This window comes from Peromyscus eremicus, chromosome 3 (genome assembly GCF_949786415.1).
Source record: "Peromyscus eremicus chromosome 3, PerEre_H2_v1, whole genome shotgun sequence".
NCBI classification, from domain to species: domain Eukaryota; kingdom Metazoa; phylum Chordata; class Mammalia; order Rodentia; family Cricetidae; genus Peromyscus; species Peromyscus eremicus.
The window spans coordinates 29,606,875-29,628,048 of NC_081418.1; the positions used below are offsets into that span (position 1 = coordinate 29,606,875).

Below are 21,174 nucleotides of genomic sequence, written 5' to 3' on the forward strand. Positions count from 1 at the left end.
TTTTACTATAAAAGGCAAAAAATGTGATTTTTGCATCAAGCTCCTTCCATTATTATGACAACAAGATGAAGCATTGGAAGGTCAGTTAGGTCGTCGTCTTTATAGTAAATCTCGCACATCATGTTTGTATATGAAGGAAAAGCCCCTGATCCACCCGTACTCATGATGGTTTACCCAAAATCTTCCTTACAGCCACGCATCTGTTGATTTCACACAACTAAATAGGAGTCATCTAAATGTTCTTCAAAACTGGACAGAGGGGGTAAATTCCATGGAGAAGAATGTGTTCATTATATTCAGAGAAACCTATTTTTTATGTTTTACTATCTCTAGACGTTTACAGTAAAAGGATGGAGCTCCCTTCTTTCTTGAGTAAACTTGTTTCTGGTGTGCGTTATGAAAGACTGAATAACGCTCTTTAACACGGGTCCCCCTGTGCTCCAGGCCAGACAGTACATGCAGATGCTGCCTGAGGAGAAGCAGCCCGTGGCAGGCTCAGAGGGGGCGCAGTACCGGAAGAAGCAGCTGGCGAAGCAGCTCCCTGCGCACGACCAGGACCCTTCGAGGTGCCACGCGTTGTCGCCTGGAGAGGTGAAGGAGATGGAGCAGTTCGTGAAGAAATACAAGAGCGAGGCGCTGGGAGTCGGTGACGTGAAGCTCCCCTCGGAGATGAATGCTCAGGGCGACAAGATGCACAGCCCTGCTGGGGATAGAAACACCCCAGCAGCTGTGGTCGCCAAGGACAAGTCTGCCGAGCCCAAGAAGACCCAATATGTGAGTAGCTACACTGTTGGCTTGCGTTGTGTTTGTGAATCGTTTGCTTTCTTACAACTTTTTTTTGTGGGGAGGGGCACTCTTCCATTTCTAAAAGGATCAGGTAAGGGCAAAAAAAAAAAAAAAAAAGAGTGAAAATTCAGTTTAGCTTACCTTAGAGAGTTACTATGTTTGGGATGTCTATCTGAAGCCAAATTTTCTGATTATTATGAAGAATAATTTTGAATTTATGTGTTCACAGTAGTTGGCACTAGATTTTGGCCTCTTACTTGAATATAGCATACCAATCTAGCACCTGTTTCTATAAAAAAATTTTTGAGTGTTTTAGTTTTTGTTATGTGTATGAATTATTTTTACCTGCACATATGTCTGTGTACCACATGCAGGCATTGCCCATGGGGACTAAAAGAGATGCCCGGGGGCTGGAGATACAGACAGTTGTGAGTTACCATGTGGGTGCTGGGACTCGAACCCAGGTCCTCAGGAAGAACAGCCTGGTGCTCTTAACTGCTGAGACATCTCTCTAGCCCTAGCATTTGTTTTTAAACATAATTTTTGTGTTAACTGGTTATCTTTTATATATCTAATGTTTCTCTAGTTTATTACATTGCCTAACATTGACTAATATCAATGTACCACTGAATGTTGATGACATCACTAACATCTTCTTTAACTGACTTTAGCAAAGAATACATTGAGTCTTTGTACCTTACCGTGATACATGTAGATCAGAGTAAGGGAGCATCTATCAACTCCTGTTGAACTTTTTATTAACCCCCATATTAGTGAAGCTTTTGTTTCTTTCTCAGATTTGAGTCAGTTTGTGCTTTGACAATTTCACAGATGTAGATAATACTGATTGCTCCCATCCCTCTCTTGTCTTCCTCCCATTCCTGTTAAGCCCCCTTGTCTCTTTGTCACATTCATGTATTTCTGTTTTATGATCTGAGTTTAACCAAGACTATGTGGCCACGGGATTGGAACTATGCACTGGAGCCTAGTAGTCTCACCAGGGGTACACAGATGAAGACAATGATTGCCCGTCCCCAGAATCCATCAGTAACCAATAGCTCAGCAAGGAGGCCCTGTGAGGCCCGCCCCAATGCATGACTGACTGTTGACTAGCCCAATCTTGTACAGACCCAGTGCATACAGCCTCTGCTGCTGTGAGATCCTGGTTGCAATGGCCGAGTCACTCCCTGAAGACAGCTCTTCTCTCCCTATCTTCCAGTTCTTACAGTCTTTCTATCCCCTCTTCTGAGATAGTCCCTGAGTGTTATAAATGATCTCTTTAGAGCCGCTTACTAATCATCGCGTATCCTCAGCTCCCTGAGCAGTCTCTGCATTCATCATGATTAAGGCTGAGGGTAGCCTCTGCTGTACCCATACAGCTGAACAACGGTAGGAAGTTCCTCCCTAAGACCTCAGCCATGGGTTTTGACTGGGTTTATAGTAACAAGTATGAATTCCCTCTTACAGAGCAGGCGGCAAATCCCATCAGAGAGCTTATCTTTACCCATAAATAAGAAGAACTTATGCTTAGGTTAATCTAATTTTGCTTGTGAGCCCATACTTCGATTCAGACTTGATCTATGTAGCTGTATTGGCAAGAGTTTCTAAAGGTCTTTCAGAGAGTTCTTTTGTAATGACTTGAAGGTAATGAAGAATCAGGATGCAGAGAAATAGAGCATCAGGCCTGAGCTGACTGTAATGCATTTCTCATAGATACAGTTAGCACATCAATTAATACAGTTTAATCCTCAAAAAGTTTACTAACAGCTCTTAGATAATTGCTTTTGAGGGAACTGACATAAAATAAGGTTAAAACTACTATTATTTTCCCTGAATGACTTCCATGCAGGAAACAGTGTTGTGTTGTACATAGGGTGAAAGACATTGGTTGGATAGAAAGAAGCTGAGGATTTCCATTTCACGGAAGTGTCCATTCCATATTGTCATGTCTGGAAAAATGGCTTCTCCTGAAGCTGGTGCTTGGTATGCCCTGAAGAAGGGTCTGGGACGCCAGTGCTCTGATGGTTGTTGTCTGGGCTCTCTCCCCTAGTCCTGTTACTGCTGCAGACTGACCATGAAGGAAGGAGACCCAGCCATCTACGCGGAAAGGGCTGGCTACGATAAACTCTGGCACCCGGCTTGTTTCATCTGTAGCGTCTGTGGTGAGCTCCTGGTCGACATGATTTACTTCTGGAAGAATGGGAAGCTGTACTGTGGCAGACATTACTGTGACAGTGAGAAGCCCCGCTGTGCTGGCTGTGATGAGGTATGTTCTCCAGGGCCACCCATGTGTAGCCTCTCCCTCTGCCCCACGTGGCTCAGTCATCCAGGAGACAATAGGCACTACCTTGGTTACTAACCTGGTTACTTTTCACTCTGGGTGTCCTGAGTAAACTCATGAAAGACTTTTTGGAAACAAAAGGTTAATAATCGTTTGATAATAAACTCAAACCTGATGTTACCATTTTCAAGTGTTGAGCCCCAAGAAGGCATTTGCTCTTGTTGATTTAAATGCCTGTCTGAAGAACCTGGGTTTGTCACTGTGCATAAAGGAGAGATGCCTAATGGATGGTTCTTTCTCCTCTGGCCAGCTGATATTCAGCAATGAGTACACCCAAGCAGAGAACCAGAACTGGCACCTGAAACACTTTTGCTGCTTTGACTGTGACAACATCCTGGCGGGAGAAATATACGTGATGGTCAACAACAAGCCTGTGTGCAAGCCCTGCTATGTGAAGAACCATGCTGTGGTAAGCACGGGGACCCACTTGCCTCAGGCTGTGTGGTGACTTCAGTTTCTGCCTCTCTTTGGATTTCCTCAAAGTGGGAAGCCAAGAGCCGACCTTGTGTAAAGAAAGCATGTGGTTCCTGCATAGGCTGTTAACACCAGGCTGTTCAAACGCTGTCAGTGCGTTGACCGCCAGGACCTCAAGACGGCTCATTCTACCTCTGTGTTTGCTGTGGAGATTTCACATAATGCTTGCTAATAAATTCCTATCTTTAAAAAAATCCCTAATAGGAACGGATTTATTTTTATTGTTACAGATCAGATTCCATTTAAAATGGTTTCTGGGGGCTTTAGAGTTGGTTTAGCGATTAAGAGAGCTTGTTGCGCCGGGTGGTGGCACACGCCTTTAATCCCAGCACTCGGGAGGCAGAGGCAGGCGGATCTCTGTGAGTTTGAGGCCAGCCTGGTCTATAAAGTGAGCTCCAGGACAGGCTCCAAAGCTACACAGAGAAACCCTGTCTCGAAAAACCAGAGAGAGAGAGACAGACAGAGAGAGAGAGAGAGAGAGAGAGAGAGAGAGAGGAGAGAGAGTTGGAGAGTTGCTCTTCCAGAGGACCCAGGTTCGATTCTAAGCACCCACATGGCAGCTCACAATCATCTGTACCTCCAGTCCCAGGGGTTCCGATTCCTCTTCTGGCCTCTTCAGACATGATGCACAGACATATATTGCAAGCAAAGCACTCATGCACATAAAATACTAAAATGAATAAATAAAAAAATGGTTTCTGTATATATTACTAAATCACCCACTAGGACCTTGTTTTGCTCCCTGGAAATTTTTCAGTGACTGTTTCTTAAGCCTTCATGGAATTGATCTAGTATAACAAAAATTGGCCTGTATATTTAGATTTATTGTGTGGACCATTCAGGTGCTTACTGTGGGGGTGTATTTTTTATTGCATCCATTGTGTTACACAGAGCTGCTGCTTCATGCTGGCCAAGAGATGGTAATGTAGATACAGGGTGAAAAGATGACCATATATAGTCGTGCTCATAAGCCAGGAAGAAGACTTAGGCTTATGAGAAGGATAGGCTCCTACTTTTTTTTTGTTTTTTAGTTTAAGGTCCCCCTAAGCTATTACATAGGGGAAACTCCTGGGTAAGGGGAAAAATGTACCTATATGTAGTTCTAAAAGTACAGTTTTTTGACAAAAGGCACGTGTAGATGTCTGCCCATCTTCAGTCTGACTCATTGCCTGATGAATTTTCTGTCCACTTTCCCTTGTCAGGCCACCTCAGATCCTCACCACTGCTGCTTCAGACTTCCTTATTTGTAAATTTAGTTATTGTCATCACAGACTAGACCCTGCATCAACCGTCGTCTTTCTACAAGCCATCTCCCGTGACAATGCCCGATGGTCTTCCCAAAACGCAGACAGGACCCCAGGCTGTGGTTTAGTGCACCCACCCCTCCTGACTGGTCTCCTGCCTGCTGCAGTCACCTAACCCGATGACACGTTCCCAAGGCCTGTGACTTTCTGTGTCAGTTCTTACATGTCTGTCTTTGCTCACTCTCACCTGTTCCTTGTTTTATATGTTACCTGTGTGTTTCTCCAGACTCATTTTCACAGCACCTTCTCTGGTTCCCTACTCCGCCCCTTTCTCTCTGGCTAACCTCTCCATGTTCCTGCGCACGTGCGTGCGTGCGTGCGTGCGTGCGTGCGTGCGTGTGTGTGTGTGTGTGTGTGTGTGTGTAGCAGCTGGAAAGTAGAGCTTCCCTTTTTATCTCTTTATCTCCAGTATCTCCACTTGGGAAATACTTGAATACCTGACTTTTTTTTTTTCTTACTTCTCATTTGTTTGGGACTAACCCTAGACTCTCCTTCTCTTAGGAACATGATATTAAATAATTATGTGTATTAATATATTATATAACCTAAAATATTGGGAGCTTTCTCTACAGAAAAATGATAGCATAATGTGCAGTTTATATAGAATTGTGATCTTTTTTTTAATTAAATATAAATCCATGAGGGCAAGGATTTTTTTTCTTCCCAACATTTGAACAGCATCACAGATGCCCATAATTATTTGCTTAGTCAAGGGTTTTTTCAGTTTTTGAAGCCCCCCTCCATATTATTGTATCTAATCAGTAAAGACACGTAAATCTATTTAACAAAGGAACAGTTTTGAAAAAGAATATCAAATCATTTAATTTTATAATACGCCACTGTTTCTTTTGGAAGAGTTACTTTTTCAGTAAAGTAAACCATTGGCTTTACCTAATATTAAAACAAGATGTCTTTATCTCATCTGAACAGGAAAAATGGTTGTACACGCAGCATGCTACATGCAATATGATGTAAATCTTTGGAGCTCATTTAACTTACAGTGTTGATTTGGATAGATATTTTAATATTTTTTAAAAAGTGACAGAGAAAACAATTATTTTTAGACCTGAAGAAATGTTCTCAATCTAAACAGGGATTTCTGAGATAAATGTCAACTGGAAGGAGGTGTGAGATGGCCAGATACCTAGTTCACCTCCATGTGCTCCCCAGAATTCCATGGCCTCCCAAGGATTTACATCTGGGAGGATCACAGGACCCACCTGCCAAACAGCCCATTACAAATAAAAGAAGCAAGGGGGATGGAAGGAAATAGCTCTTTGTGCTTCATGAGGTTTATGAACACAGGAAATGCACTGCCAGGCACACTGTGGTAAAGGGTATCGTCCCCTTGAAGGCCCTGGCTGCACATGTAGCTTTGAGCTTTTGGAATAAGCAGGGAACTGCTGGTGTTATCTGGAGTCATATATAAGATTCTAGGGTGAGTGGTGATTAAATGAGTTAGTGGAACTAAACTGTATGAAATCATAGGCTCTAAATCAACATGCCATTCATACATCCATTTGATAGTTTTTGACCTACATAATTTCCTTAATTCCGCATATAATTGAATAGTTGTTTTGTCTTCTTCTGTATGCTAAAAATGAAAAAGTATGTTTTAACTAATATTAAAAGTATCCACAAATAATATTATAAAACTGGGGGGAGAGGCAGATCATAAGGAAATAAAACATTCTCTTTGAAGTGGCTGCTCTATAACACAATTTTAAAGTGTTGAAAGACTAATATGAAATACAGAAAACTAGAACATTCTGTGCAAGTTATTATACTACAGAAAGTCCACGCAAAAGCAATTGTTTACATGGTGCATCAGTGGGCTCGGAGTGCACTTATAGTTTTCACACTGATGTTTGTTGTATCCAGGAATCCTATCAGGATTGTGCAAAGAAAGTATGCCCCTGTTTCCCAGCCAAGAGGCAGTGATATGTCCTGTAGATTATAGTCTCTCTAATAAGAGGCTATGTTGCTCTAAAGTGTACAGAAAGTATACTTCAGAGGCTTTGTATGTAATATGGATCACTTCACTGCCCAGCCAGTTTACCCATCGACTCACAAATATGCTTTGATAGCTTTTCATCCAAAGAATTGAAATCCACCCCTACCAGTAACTCCTGAGCAAGAATCAAGTGGCGCTTAAGATTGGTCAGGGTCATATGGTGTTCTTCACTTCCTTTAAAATATAGATTTTAGAAGTCTCCCATCTATTCAGATCATATATGAACAAGAGTGCAAATGGACTCTCTAGTGCTTTGGAAATGTCAGTGAATTCCTGCTACAGTGGGGAAGGTGGTTTGATCTCTTCATGTGTCTGTTCAGTTAGAAGAATATTGTGCTGTGTATGTATGCGTGCATGTGTTTGCATCCTTTGTATATTTGAGTATAACACCGATAGGGCACTGAATGGTGGCCTGGGAGTAGAGTTCAGTTAGAACAGGACTGCGTAGTATGCATGAAGCCCTGGACTTGATCCCCAGCACTGCATGGATCAGGCATGGTGGTGTCCACCCACTACCACCGCACCTGGGAGGGGGAGGAAGAAGTGTTGGGAATTGGAGTCCAGCCTGAGACGTTGTCCATAAAACACAAGCTGAGTGGTGCAGAGGATGAAAGTATTAACGTTCATGGCATAGATGGCAGATGAGTAATGACTGATCTTATGATGGAGTGGAGGCTAATTAACCAGAAGTTATGTTTATGGTGTGAACTCATTATTCTCAAATAATGTCAGTGTTTTTAATGGAATCCTTAAGTATTTGAAAATGATTTTAATTTACTATTCTCTAGAAATTAGTGCCATTAGTAGTCATATGGGTCCATGTCATAGGTACGACATGTTCGTGTCATAGATATGATGTTGCCCCTTCAGAGCTTTAATGAGTGAGGAAAAACAGTCTTATAAACTTCCTTTTAATTGCTTTTGTAAAATCCAGTAACATGGACTGGAGCCAAATGCAGGGCTTCGGGATTTGCTGTCAGAATTTAGAACACCCTCGGGACATCTTAGGAGCATCTTCCCCCTGTTGCCCTCTACCTGCTGTTTCTCACCTTGCTTGACATATATAGGTCCCTGCTGCCTCAAGTGATTCACAAAGATGTCACTGTCACTTGTGGATTTTTTAGATCATTTTCAAACTTACCATCCGAAGACTCGGCTTCAGTTTGCTCCCGGGGGCCAGTGTGGCTGACGTGGTTGGTCTCTAACCCTCTTCCACCTGCTCTGTTCCCAAACAGGTGTGTCAAGGATGCCACAACGCCATCGACCCGGAAGTGCAGAGAGTGACCTACAATAACTTCAGCTGGCATGCGTCCACAGAGTGCTTCCTATGTTCCTGCTGCAGCAAGTGTCTTATCGGGCAGAAGTTCATGCCTGTCGAAGGGATGGTTTTCTGTTCCATGGAGTGTAAGAAGATGATGTCCTAGGAGAAGAGCACTGAGCAGTCTTGAGCCATAGCTGTCCAAAGTGGCCTGCATTTCACAATAAAATGCAATTCAAAAACAATAATAATAAAAGGAAAAAAAACTATAGAGCAAACCAGAAGATTTTGTCCAAAATTTTCCTTTTTTTTTTTTTTGACCTTATGAATTTTGTCTGTCTTAATTTTAAATTACTGCTTTAAGCATGTGATTTAAAAAATAATAATAAAACAGTAAAGAATTGTAGCTTTTATTTCCACACATGAAATCTTTGAGTTGGAAGCTTGAATTTAATCAATCTTTGTAATTGCCTACCCCTAGTGCCAAATTATATATATAGTCACTTGAAAGTTAGTGTCCTGGGACAGATGAACGTTTTGACTCCTATACTTTGTTTGACATGGAAAATGTAAAGGAAATTAATTAGATGTTGCCTGACGCGACACTCCACACTTAGCCTGTCTCATGGAACTGTGTGGTGATGCTCGGTGAGGTCCTTCTGGCAGACACTCCATGTGGTGCATAGTGGGTGTTCCGCTGCCTAAACCTTCGCATCTCCTCCTTGAGACAAAGGGGACTCTTTCTTACTGCATTTCCTTGTATTTACCTCTCCGAGTTCTCTTTGCCATCTAGTGACTTCCATTTATGGCCTTGAATATTTTATATGTATGTGGTGAAGCAATATGTGCACTTTGCTGTTAGAGATTTTTTTTTTGTCTAGAACATAGAACCAGGCTATTCATTTAGCTTTTTTTGAAATCCAAAGAGTATGCATGGATTTCCTACCCAGGGAATTATAACTTGTGCTGATGTCACTTGCCTGCCATGCTTTGGCTCAATTTTTTGCATGATTTTCAGCCTCATCTGATGGAAACTCCCTTGCGCTACCTCTGAGCTTGCTATAGACACAGACTGTCTTCTTACCTGTACACTCCCATCACTGGGTGTTTTTAACATTTTCCCTTGTATGCTTTCATACATAACTATGCACTATAAATATTGAATGGAATGACAATTATATATGTTATTCAAAATAAAGTCTCTTTCACTTTAACAATAGTCTTTTTCCACATCCTTTTTGCAGTTAAGTATCTGGTACAGCAGGGGGCGATGTCTCCAAGAGTAAAAAGAACCCTGACAAAAGGAAAGGCCGCTTCTGACAGCGCAGAACAGACCCGGGTTTCTCAGTGCAGAGAAAGAGCGAGTTTCAGGAAGCCCTCAGTCAGGACTTGTTTGTAATCGTAACTCTGAGGACATGCAGGCGTTTTTATTAAAGGTGTCGTTATTTTAGTTAAACTTTAGAAAGAGCACCAAGTATTGCATTTTCAGTTGTTTGGGAAGGTCATTTTCTTTTTTTCTTCTTTCTTTCTCTTGTTTTTTTGCTTTTTAGATGGGATATCACTAGGATCCCCACTCCCTGCTTCAGACTCTCCATTCTCCTGCATTAATTAGCCTCCCAAGCATTAAGATTTCAAGTGTACTCCATTATGCCTAGCTATAAATACGATCTTTTAAAATTTCCTAGAGATTTTTTTCTAGATTCTAGATTGGTATCAGACTTTGTGTGTGTGTGTGTGTGTGTGTGTGTGTGTGTGTGTGTGTGTGTGTGTGTTTCTGCAGTCTGAAACTTATTTTGAGACAGGGTCTCATGTATCTTAGGATGACCTCAAAATCACTATGTAGCCAAAGATGACCTTGAACTTCTGATCTTTTTGCCTCTTTGTCCAAGTACTAGGATTATATAGCAGTGTACCCTGAACCCGGTTTCTGTTGTGCTGTTGACCAAACTCAAGAATTTTGTGCATGCTGCACAAACACATTCTGCCTCCTTCCCCCACCTCCCCAAAGTCTGAAGTATTTCTGTCTTAGTAGTTTTAATTTTTCTGACATATACTCACGACAGTTGGTTTGTGTTTTTGTTTATTTGTTGATTTCTGTTTTGCTTTGTTTTGTTTTCAGTTACTATTTTTCTATTGGATACCACTGCTCTATGTGTTGCGCGCGCACACACATACACACACACACACACACACACACACAGTATGTACATAAGTACTTAACAAGTACGCTGTATTCCCTCTGCATTGTGCTGTCTCCAACAATGAAAAGTACCTTTTGGAGTTTGAACACATAGAACAGTGTTGAAAGGAGCAATCCAACCCTACATTCAATATCCTGTAACCAGCCCTTTACACTTACCTTCCCCTTGGTTTGTCTCAAATAGTAACATATTTTCCAGTCCATTTTGTTTCTAAAGTTTAATACTTTCCCCAGACATTAGCAGAGTGAGAATAAAGTTGAATGGAACCCCCTTCACACAATCACAGCAGACTGTTCCCAAATCTACCCTGCTGTCCCTGTGCCTCCAGCTAAGGCAGAATAGGGCTGGCACTAACATGTCATTCACTAAGAGAATGATTACCTGTCGTTCATGGAACGAATGAAGAGTAAAGATCCACTAGCCTGGCTCTTCCCAGAACAGTTGTAGTTTGCCCTTGCAACACAAGGTCATGGACTCCTTGGCTAAGAGGTTCTCAAGGTGCCTGGACATTCTTGTTAGTTTACCTCTGTTGCTATGGAACACCATGGCTAAAAGCAGCTTCCGTGGGGCATAGGTTACAGTCCCTTACTGAGGGAAACCAAGGCCGGGATCGAGAGTCAGGAACTGAAACAGACCATGGAGGAATGCTTCCCGCTGGCTTGTTCCCTTTTGCTTGCTCAGTTAGCTTTCGTATACAGCTCAGACACACTTGCCTAGGAAGGACACTGCCCACAGTGGGCTGGGCCCCTTTACATCGATTAGCAATTAACAAAATGTCTCACACACAAAAAAAGAAAAATAGGAATATTAAAACGTCTCAGAGACATGCCCACCAGCCAATTCTATAGAGGCAGTTTTTCAATTGTTTCTTCTTCCTAAGTGACTATAAGAAATAGCTGTTCAAAGTACTTTATCCTATCAGAATAAGATGCTAATTCTATGAGATTAGTTTTCCTCTAGTGCTCAGGAATGAGCTCCCTTCCTGCTGCACAACCGTTTCCTCTGAATAGAAGCACTCCCTTAAGGAAGGAGGGGAAGACCCTATAACTCAAGAAGTGAACAAATCTCACAAGTCTGAGAAAGCTGAAATGAGATTTACCAGGGCCTTTCCCGATGTTCTAGAACAGTGGTTCTCAACCTGTGGGTCACCACCCTGAAAGGACCAGCATCAGCACAAGATACCATAAGACCAAGTTCTCAGCACAAAGGAGATTGGTTTGCCTCAGAGGAACAGAGGGGAAGGGAATAAGAGACAGAGAGAGGAGATAGAGGACGAGGGAGAAGGGGAAAGGAACAAGGGAGGTATTTGGCCTGGACGGGCAAAGGACTGCCTCTGGATGGAGAGTAGACAGACATGGTCCATAGGCAAATGGCAGTTTCTAAAGGTAAAAGGAGAAACTCCATGTTAAGTTAGTATGTTTTGATTGGGCATGTTAATTAGGGTAGCCACAAGAGGCTTTTAATTGCTGGACTTCAATACTTTGATAGCTGGACCTTGGTAGTCAGCCTCAGGGGAGGCAGTGGCCATAGGGAATAGACATTGGTGGCTAGAGATGTAATCTAACAGTTTTTAACAAGGAAGAGAGAATGGGGGAGAAGAGCAATGCCTGCCATGGCCACGTTTGCCACACTTGGGCCTACTGGAGCCCTAGGACCCTTTCACAGGGGTCACCTAAGATCACCATTGGAGCAATAGAACATTAACTATCAGTTCTCTTGCTACAAATGCCAACACTAAGCCCTTCCCTGGAAGCTGAAAAAAAAAAGTTTTATATAGATTTGCGCATTTCTTTTTCCAAATGTGAACAATATAGAATATTTTTTATTCTAATTATCTACTTATTGGTAAAATAATAAAAATTTTCTCATTAGAACCTCATATGAATTCATTTCTCCGACACAGAACTTAGATTTTTTTTTTTTATTTCTGATATGGCATGAATTTAACAACCACATCACTGCTGTTAACAGTAGCAAAATCCTCACTAGAAAAGAGCATAGAATCATTGCTGATACTTAGGGTACAACCAGAGATGTCCTCATGCTCCACAGAAGCCACTATGTTGGTTATTAAAAGACATGACAGTGACCCTTGTTTTCTAGTCCCCTAAACAGCAGTAGGAACTCGGGAGCAGAGGGTTCAATGAGGGAAGAGAAGGGAGAAACTTCTTGAGGTCCAGGAAATTCAAAAGAAGATGCTGAAATAGCAGCATCAGTTTATGAAGGATAGTCAAATGATACACTTAATACTCTCCCTGGAGGCTCAGACCACCCAAAAGGAGTTGATCACAAACTCCTTCACGGAATCCACACATCCACGTAACCTTGGATAAAATTGTGATTTTGAGAAACTGATGGAATTTTGTTATTCAATTCCACTTAAGACATCCAAGTTGCTCTAGTGGCATGTTGGTCTTCACATTTGAGACATGTCATTTTTACCTTTTATGGTTTTTCCGAGACAGTTTCTCTGTGTAACAGTCCTAGCTGTCCCAGAACTAGTTCTGTAGACCAGGCTGGCCTCGAACTCACGGAGCTCCACCTGCCTCTGCCTCCTAAGTGCTGGAATTAAAGGCGTGCACCACCACTGCCCAGTTCAGACTGTCTTTTCTTTCATAAGCTCTAACTGAACCCCAGTGACTGAAGTCTCTAAGCATATATTTCCAAATTGACTCAAGTGTCTCAGATGAATTTCACCAGAGGCAAGAGATTCAATATTGAGTCATCCTTAAGCAATTTGTAACACGTAGTGTTTGAGCTCTTCCAACTTCACCATGGTTACCAAAGATACACCACCACCCAAGAACAGTTTTAAGCCCTTGTTTCAAAATGCCCTGGCATATCTGAACTTGTCTTCTGAGTTTGTCCTTAACTCCTTAGAGAACTTATCACTGTCCCTGGCTCCATAAAAAAAAAATTACTTGGTAGCCATTTCTTATCTGTTACCCTCTGCCTGTCCTGAGCACTGCTGATCCAAGTGCTCAATGTTAAATCTTGACTTAACTGAGTGCTCCCACATATGAAAAAGGCCCGTTTCCCTGGGTTATATAGATAAGGGTTTTAGCACACAACCTCACAGGCATTCTGATTTGATTAATAGAATCTTTTTTTTTATTCATATATTTACCAGATGCCTAAATACCTGTGGCTAATTATTCTGTCCTTTCATGGGGAGCATGTCATTGTAGCTTCTATTTAATCTGATAATATATTTTGAAACACTCAAAACAAAATACCATTAACCTTTCTACTTGTTTTGAATGGCATTTTAAATGACATTTATAAAGGCTGCTATTGATTTTTCCTCAATGCTGCATTTCCCCAGGATATCTTGACCTTCACCCAATAACAAAAGCACCTTATACCCAGTCACCGTTGCTAGAGTCAGCCACTATTGTATGTAGACATGTTGGAATCAATCTCCATAAATACCGTCTGACCGAGAACTGGGATGCCATGGTATAGTGCAAAAGAAATCTAGGTTTAGGAGTCAAAACAGACACCTGGCAAAAAACCATTGAATATCGTCTCCTGTTACAGGTGGATAGGATGGAGGGCAGGAGTATTGGATTTTTAGGAAGACAGGAAAAACAAAAAAAACAGGCACAATTGTTGCTTGAACATCCCTGAGTATATTGAGGTCATCACTGACAACAACAACAACAACAACAACAAAAAAGCAAGAAAGAATAAGCTAGGAACAAAAGTTATCAAAGACTATGAAGGAATGTTCTGGAATTTGATAAAAAATGGAAACACATATGCCAAGAACCACTTCTCTCAGTTAAATGGGGTTTATATCACACAATCTAACAAACATTCTAGCTTGATGAAGAGTCTTTTTCTGTCTCATGCACTTATAAAATGCTTAAAGAGCTTTATCTAATCAGTTCACCCTTTCACTGGGAGCATATCATTGGAACTCTTATTTAACACATTTCTTTTTCCTGAGACAGAGTTTCTCTGTGTAGCCCTGACTGTCCTAGGACTCACTCTGTAGACCAGGCTGGCCTCGGACTCATGGAGATCCACCTGCCTCTTCCTCCTCAGTGCAGGGATTAAAGGCATGCACCACCACCAGGCAACAATAATAATTTTTAAACATTCAAAACAAAATGGATTTGAATGATTGGAAAAGAAACAGATGTTAAAGCCTGAGGCTCTGTACCACACTTTCAAAGACTGTGACTGTCAAAAACAAAAGGGAGTAAGTACAAATTAGAGAGAATGCATGAGGAAGGCACCTACCTACCTACCTACCTCACAGGCACTGCAACCAACCTGCCTACATGGGAGAAAAAAAAATAGTCTCTACTCGAAAGTATTATAAAGGTAAAATTTAAATGTAAAACAGAGACATTGAGATATAACTAGGAGTTTATTGCAGCCAAGAACTGAAGAAGTTTTGAGTAGATGGGAATCTCCAGTTCACAGCAGTTAGAATATCAAGAGGGAAGAGTTCAGGAAGGGAGAGGGTCAGATGAGGAGACTAACAGAGCAGAATGGGTGTCTGCTTTCCAAATGAGCCTGAAAGCTCTGGATGCCTGGGGTAAAAGGGCTAGAGGTCTGCTGATGTTCTCCCCAGTGGTTTCCTAGAGAAAGGTGAGTAATCGGGAATGCCATAGACAGCAACTAAGAACAACTGAGTCATCTCTACAGGAGACCGTCAGCTAACCAGACGTGGCTCAGACAAGTCTGTGCCATCTGCCCACTCTGCTGTGGTCCATGGTGCCTTCCATCCGAGGATCTGTCACTTCTTCAGCACCAGTCCCCCGACACCAGCATGAATGATAAGGAGGAAAAGGGGAACATGAATGCTTTACACACTGGACCAGAGGAAAAATCGTTTCCAGAACTCCCCAGCAGGCTTGCCTACCTTTCTGTTCCCCTGGCTACAAATGATTCATGTGTTTATCCCATCAGAGGTAAGTGTAAGTAGAACATTCATGACTAACTTAGCCTGTCGTGATTTATACCTGGAGGGCTAGGTCTATAGTCAACCACAACAAAAGTAGTTTTCTGAAGCAGGAAGAAGAGAAAAGGCTGTTGCATCTTTTTTAAAATTTTTTCTTTAACATAACTTTTGTATTGATTCTTTGGGAATTTCCCATCATGCACCCCAATCCTACCCATTTCCCAGTCCTTCCATATCGGGACTCCACCCTTGTAATCTCTCCCGCAAAAGAAAACAATAAGTAAGTAAGTAAGTAAGTAAGTAAGTAAGTAAGTAAGTAAATAAATAAATAAATAAATAAATAAATAAATAAAATTAAGATTGAATAAAAAAGTACATCTCGCTGACCCCTCTGGCATCAACCTCTTCTCTATCAATCGCAGTCTTCTCTCATACTAGTCACAGCTACTGCTGTGCTTGTACCATTATGCTCCACCATCTTCCCTGCCTCTCCATCACATACTCATTTGTCTTAGTGGCATTGGGTGTTGCGGTATGGATGTAGCACCATGCAGTACGCCCTTTTGCCCTAACAGCTTTCATTTCAATGAGTCATTGGTCTGGTTCAGAGCCTCTGGCTTTTGCTATGCCATCCATAGTAGACCCTCACCAAGACTCCTCTTGGATATCCTGCTGTTGCCCTGAGCCATGGAGATCCTGTGGCTATAGTTCCACAGGGCCAGCCCCTTCACAGTGCTCCAGCAGCTCATAGGTGGGGTAGGTGTTGGAGTGTGCCAACCCAAGGCCCTGGATCTGGACCTGGGTGGTAGGGAAGTTGGTCAGCCCAATCTTGGCTGGACCTCCCCTCTCTCCAGGTGCAGCAGCAGGCAAGGGGCGGGGCCACACTTTGAGGGACAGGGCCAGACTCTTGCATTTTCAATCCACAGAGATGGCTATGGTAATTATTTAGATTAAGTCTTCATCTAGAAGGTGTGCTTGCATACATGTTTCTGAAGTTTGAGGACTGTGTTGGCTTGTAGGATAAGGCAGCAACATCATTTGGGAACACAATTCTTAGGCAAGAATTCACTTAAATGGACAGCAAATATGTGACTTCAGAATAAGAGACATTGTGACATCTTCAAGGTGGTTAGTTACTGGACTCTGGCTTGCTCTTCCCACTATCTCATTCCTCCTTCTTGAGTCTTTTCTAAGTCAGTTTCTAAGCCACAGGCCATTGCTATTTTATCACACCCTACACCCTATACCCACAAAACAGTGCAACCTGTTCCCAGGCGTTCTTACCATGTGGACTACCTTGCTATCTGAAACACTTATTTGTATTTGCTTGTGCCTAAGGTCTCCATCAGCATAGCCAGCACATCATTTCTGAACCAACAGCTCTCGTGAGGTTCACTGTAAATCCCTTTCTGGGCTTCCTGTGCTCACTTTCACTCTTGATCTAATCCAATGGTTCTCTAACTAGAGTAAGCATCAAAACTACTTGGAGGATTCCTAAAATATGAATAACTGGATCCCATTTCTCAAACTTTCTGATCCAGTAAATCTTGCATATGGCCCAAGGATTCACATCCTAACAAGCTTCTGGAAGAAGCTGGCGCTGATGCTATGAATCCACAGTTTAGGAGCTCTTGTTCTGATCCAATCTTTGCTACTTGGCCAAAGTACAGGAAGAAAATAGCATTTCTATACCCCTTCTTGGAGCATCAAGCACAATCCAGCCTCCTCCAACCCTTCCATACATACACATTGTCATCTACATTCCTAAATACTTACATCCTTTATATCTCCATGACTTTGTAAAACTTGGCACTTTCGGAAAGGTAATCTATGACACCTCTTCACTCGCCAAGTTTGGGATTGCTATCTCGTTTGGGACTGCTATCTCTTCATGGTTGAAGACAACCCTTTTTTCTTATAAATAAAACTATCACTTGGGCATCAAGTGATTTTTTTTTTTTTTGGAAAGTCTTACAAACCTTCTTAGAAGACTTATAGATTTGTTGTTGTTTTTGTTTTTACATCCCAACAAAAGTTTCCCTCCCTTCTCTCCTCCCAGTCTCCACCACTCACCTATCCCGTCCTCATCCACTCCTTCTCCTCTTTTTCTCTTCAGATACAGGCAGGCCTCCTGTGGCTATCAGCCAGCCAGGCATATCAATTTGCAGTGAGACTAGGCTCCTCCTCTTCTATTAAGGCTGGATGAGACAATCCAATAGGAGGGAAGGGTCTCAAAAGCAGGCAACCAAGCCAGAGACAGCCTCTTCTTCTACTGTTGGGAGTATTATAAGAAGACTTATAAAGACTACACAACTGTAACATACATGCAGAGGGCCTAGGTCAGTCCCATGAAGGCTCCCTGATTGTCAGTTCAGTCTCTGTGAGCTCCTATAAGCCCAGGTTAGTTGAGTCTGTGGGTTTTCTTGTGGTGTTCTTGAGCCGTCTGGCTCCTACAATCCTTCCTCCTTCCTTTCCAAAGGATTCTGAGGTCTGCCTAATGTTTGTCTGTGGGTCTCTGCATCTGTTTCCATCAGTTGGTGGATGAAGCCTCTCTGATGACAATTGGGCTAGGCACCAATCTATGTGTATAGCAGCATATCATTAAGAATCATTTCACTGACTTGTTTTATTTTTTGCCAGTCCTGGTTGATTCTATCCTAGGTCTCTGGGGTATGCCACCTCTGGATCTTAGCCTTCAGGGGTGAACTCTCTCTCAGGGTAAGGGTCTCCAGCTGTCCCAGTCATTAATTGGTCACTCCCACAATTTCTGTACCATCTTTATCCCAGCACATCTTGTAGGCAGGACAAATTGTAGGTCAAAAGGTTTGTGGTTCCGTGGGTGTCCCAGTCCCTCCCCTGGAGTCTTGCCTGGTTCAGGAGAAGGCCAGGGCAGGCTCTGAATCCCTTCTTGCTAGAAGTCTCAGCTAGGGTCATCCTCACAGATTCCTGGGAGTTTCCATTACACTAGGTTTCCAGCTCCTTACAGAGACGCTCCCAGATTCCAGTCCTCTCTCCCTCCATCCTCCCCACACTTAATCTCTCCTGTCCCCATTCCTACCTCACCCCATCTCAGATCTCCACTCCCCCACATGCACTGCCAATGTCCACTCTATTTTCCTTCCCAGGGAGATTCATGCACCCCCCCCCACTCTACCCTCCACCCCCTACCTCCCCACCCCTACCGCTTAAGCCCCCCTTGTTACTTAGCTTCCCTGGGGCTGTGGATTATAGCCTGATTCTCCTTTACTTTACAGCTAATATCCACTCATGAGTGAGTACATACCAAGTTTGTCTTTCTGGGTCTGGGTTACCTCATTCAGTTTAATCTTTTCTGGTTCCATCCATTTCCCAGCAAATTTCATGATGTCATTGGTTGTTTTTCTTTGTTTTGTTTTGTTTTTGTTTCTTTATTTTTTTATCTTTTTCTCTTGCCTGCATGTATGTCTGTGTGGGGGTGTCAGAACCCCTGGAACCAGAGTTACAGACAGTTTTGAGCTGCCACGTGGGTGCTGGGAATTGAACCCAGTCCTCTGGAGGAGCAGCCAGTGCTCTTAACCATCTCTCCAGCCCAATGTCATTGTTTTTAACAGCTGAGTAATACTCAAATTATTATGTTTTCTTTATCCATTATTCAGTTGAGGGACATCTAGATTGTTCCCAGGTTCTGGCTATTATGGATATACTGGCTGGTTTTGTGTGTCAATATGACACAAGCTAGAATCATCAGAGGAAGGAACCTCAGTTTAGAGAATGCCTCCATGAGATCCAGCTGTAAGGTATTTTCTCAATTAGTGATCAAAGGGGAAGGGCTCAGCCCATGGGGGTGGTGCCATCTCTGGGACAGTGGTCCTGGGTTTTATAAGAAAGCAGGCTGAGTAAGCCAGGGGAAGCAGCACTCCTCCATGCCCTCTGCATCAGCTCCTGCCTCCAGGTTCCTGCCCTGTTTGAATTTTTGTCCTTGACTTCTTTCAGTGATGAACAGCAGTGTGGAAGTGTAAGCCAAATAAACCCTTTCCTCCCCATCTTGACTTTTGGTCATGGTGTTTTGTCACAGCAACTGAAACCCTAAGACAAATTGGTACCAGAAGTTGAGTATTGCTGTGACAGACCTGACCATGTTTTTGTTTAGAGGAATTTGAATTTCGGAAGTTTGGGTTAGGAAAGCAGTGGGATGCTCTAAACACTGCTAATTGGCATACCAGTAGGAGTATGGAAGGTAGTGGTGCTGAGGGTGATTTGAACTGGGTGGGTGGTGGTGACTCATTAGATTTCAGAGGAGAAGAGTTTTAATATGTTGCCTAGAAATCATTCTTGTGATATTTTGGTGATGAATATGGCTGCCTTTTACTCTTGTCCAAAAAGTGTACCTGGGGCTAAGTGAAGAGTTTTGGATTAATTCCTTTGGCAGAGGAAATCTCAAAACAGCTTAGTATAGACTCTATTGTGTGGTTACTAGTGTTAACTCTAATGAAGACATAATAAAAAGGAGCAAGCTGAGCAAAGAAAAATATTTGAGGAGAAAGGGAGCTCCAGGGAGTAGAATGGCGCTAAGTCCTGTATTTGAGGAGACAAACAGAATAAGAAATGGAGTCAAGGGAGTGGTGACCTCAGGGCAAGATCCTACCCAGATAAATTTCCAACTTGTGAAAAGGAACTAAAGAAAAGCTTAGAGTCTGATGTGGTGAAGCATGCCTTTAATCCCAGTACTTGGAAGGCAGAGGCTGGTGGATCTTTGAGTTTGAGGCCAGCCTGGTCTACAGATTCAATTTCAGGACAACCAGGCTTAGGCAGGGAAGGTGGAAAACAGAAAGCCTGTGAAGATGTAATTGAACAAGGGGGCCATGTTCTAGCCCCAGCAAGCAGCAGAACTTGGCAGCTTCAGCCCTGTGGTTCTGGCTTTCGAGTTAAGGATAGAAGAAAGGGGTTATGGAATTTACCCTGTGATTAAGGAAAGCTGCTGCGTCAGAGGCGTCCCTGATGGAGGCCTAGAGAGGCCATTATGTGAAGCTGTGAAGGTGAAGCCTGGAATGCCTTGAGGACCCTGAGATGTTAGAGATGCCAGAATCATGGGATACCTGCCGAGGAAAGCTGCTAACAAGGAGTGGAAATAGCCCAAGAGAAAGAAGTATGTTGTCTTCAACAAAGCTGAAAGGAGTTGGAGATCTGAAAAGTATTTTGACATCAGACCTGGAGCTGTAGAGTTTGGAGTTTGCCTAGCTGGTTTTCAGTCTTGCTTTGGTCCAGTATTTCCTTGCTATGGTCCTTTCCCTATGTTTTGGAATGGTAATATATACCCTGTGCCATTATATGTTGGAAGTATGTGATCTGCTTTTTGATTTTGATTTTGTAGGGTATTACAGTTAAAAGGTTGCATAAATCTTAGAAGAGACTTTGGACTTTGGATTTTTAAAAATTGATGAGACTGTGATAGCTTATGGAGACTTTTGAAGTTGGACTGAATGTATTTTTGTATTATAATATGGCTGCAAGCCTTTGGGGGCCAGAGAGTAGAATGTGGTATGTTGGAAGAAAATGGATCCCAAAGGGAGTGACACTATTAGGAGGTATGGCTTTGTTGGAGTGGGTGTGGCCTTGTTGGAGGAAGTGTGTCACTGTGGAGGTGGGCTTTGAGGTCTCATATATGCTCAAGCCACACCAAGTGTCTCAGATCACTTCCTGTTGCCTGCAAGATATAGGACTCTCAGATACTTCTCCAGTACCATGTCTGTCTGCATGCTGCCATGTCCCACCATGATAATAATGGTCTGAACCTCTGAACTGTAAGTGAGCCACCCCAATTAAATGTTTTCCTTTATTAGAGTTGGCGTGGCCATGATGTCTCTTCATAGCAATAGAAACCCTAACTAAGACAGAAATTGGT

At 42.6% G+C, this 21,174-nt stretch overlaps 1 protein-coding gene across 1 annotated transcript in view; it reads left to right on the top strand.

Moving 5' to 3' along the window:
* Positions 1-9,394, top strand: part of Tes (testin LIM domain protein) — a 42,705-nt gene extending 33,311 nt beyond the window's left edge. The window contains exons 4-7 of the mRNA XM_059257393.1: positions 445-774; positions 2,837-3,052; positions 3,378-3,536; positions 8,155-9,394. Coding sequence (XP_059113376.1) covers positions 445-774; positions 2,837-3,052; positions 3,378-3,536; positions 8,155-8,343 — 894 coding nt within the window. The 3' untranslated portion in view covers positions 8,344-9,394. The remainder of the gene's footprint in view (positions 1-444; positions 775-2,836; positions 3,053-3,377; positions 3,537-8,154) is intronic.
* The last annotated feature ends 11,780 nt before the right edge of the window (positions 9,395-21,174 follow it).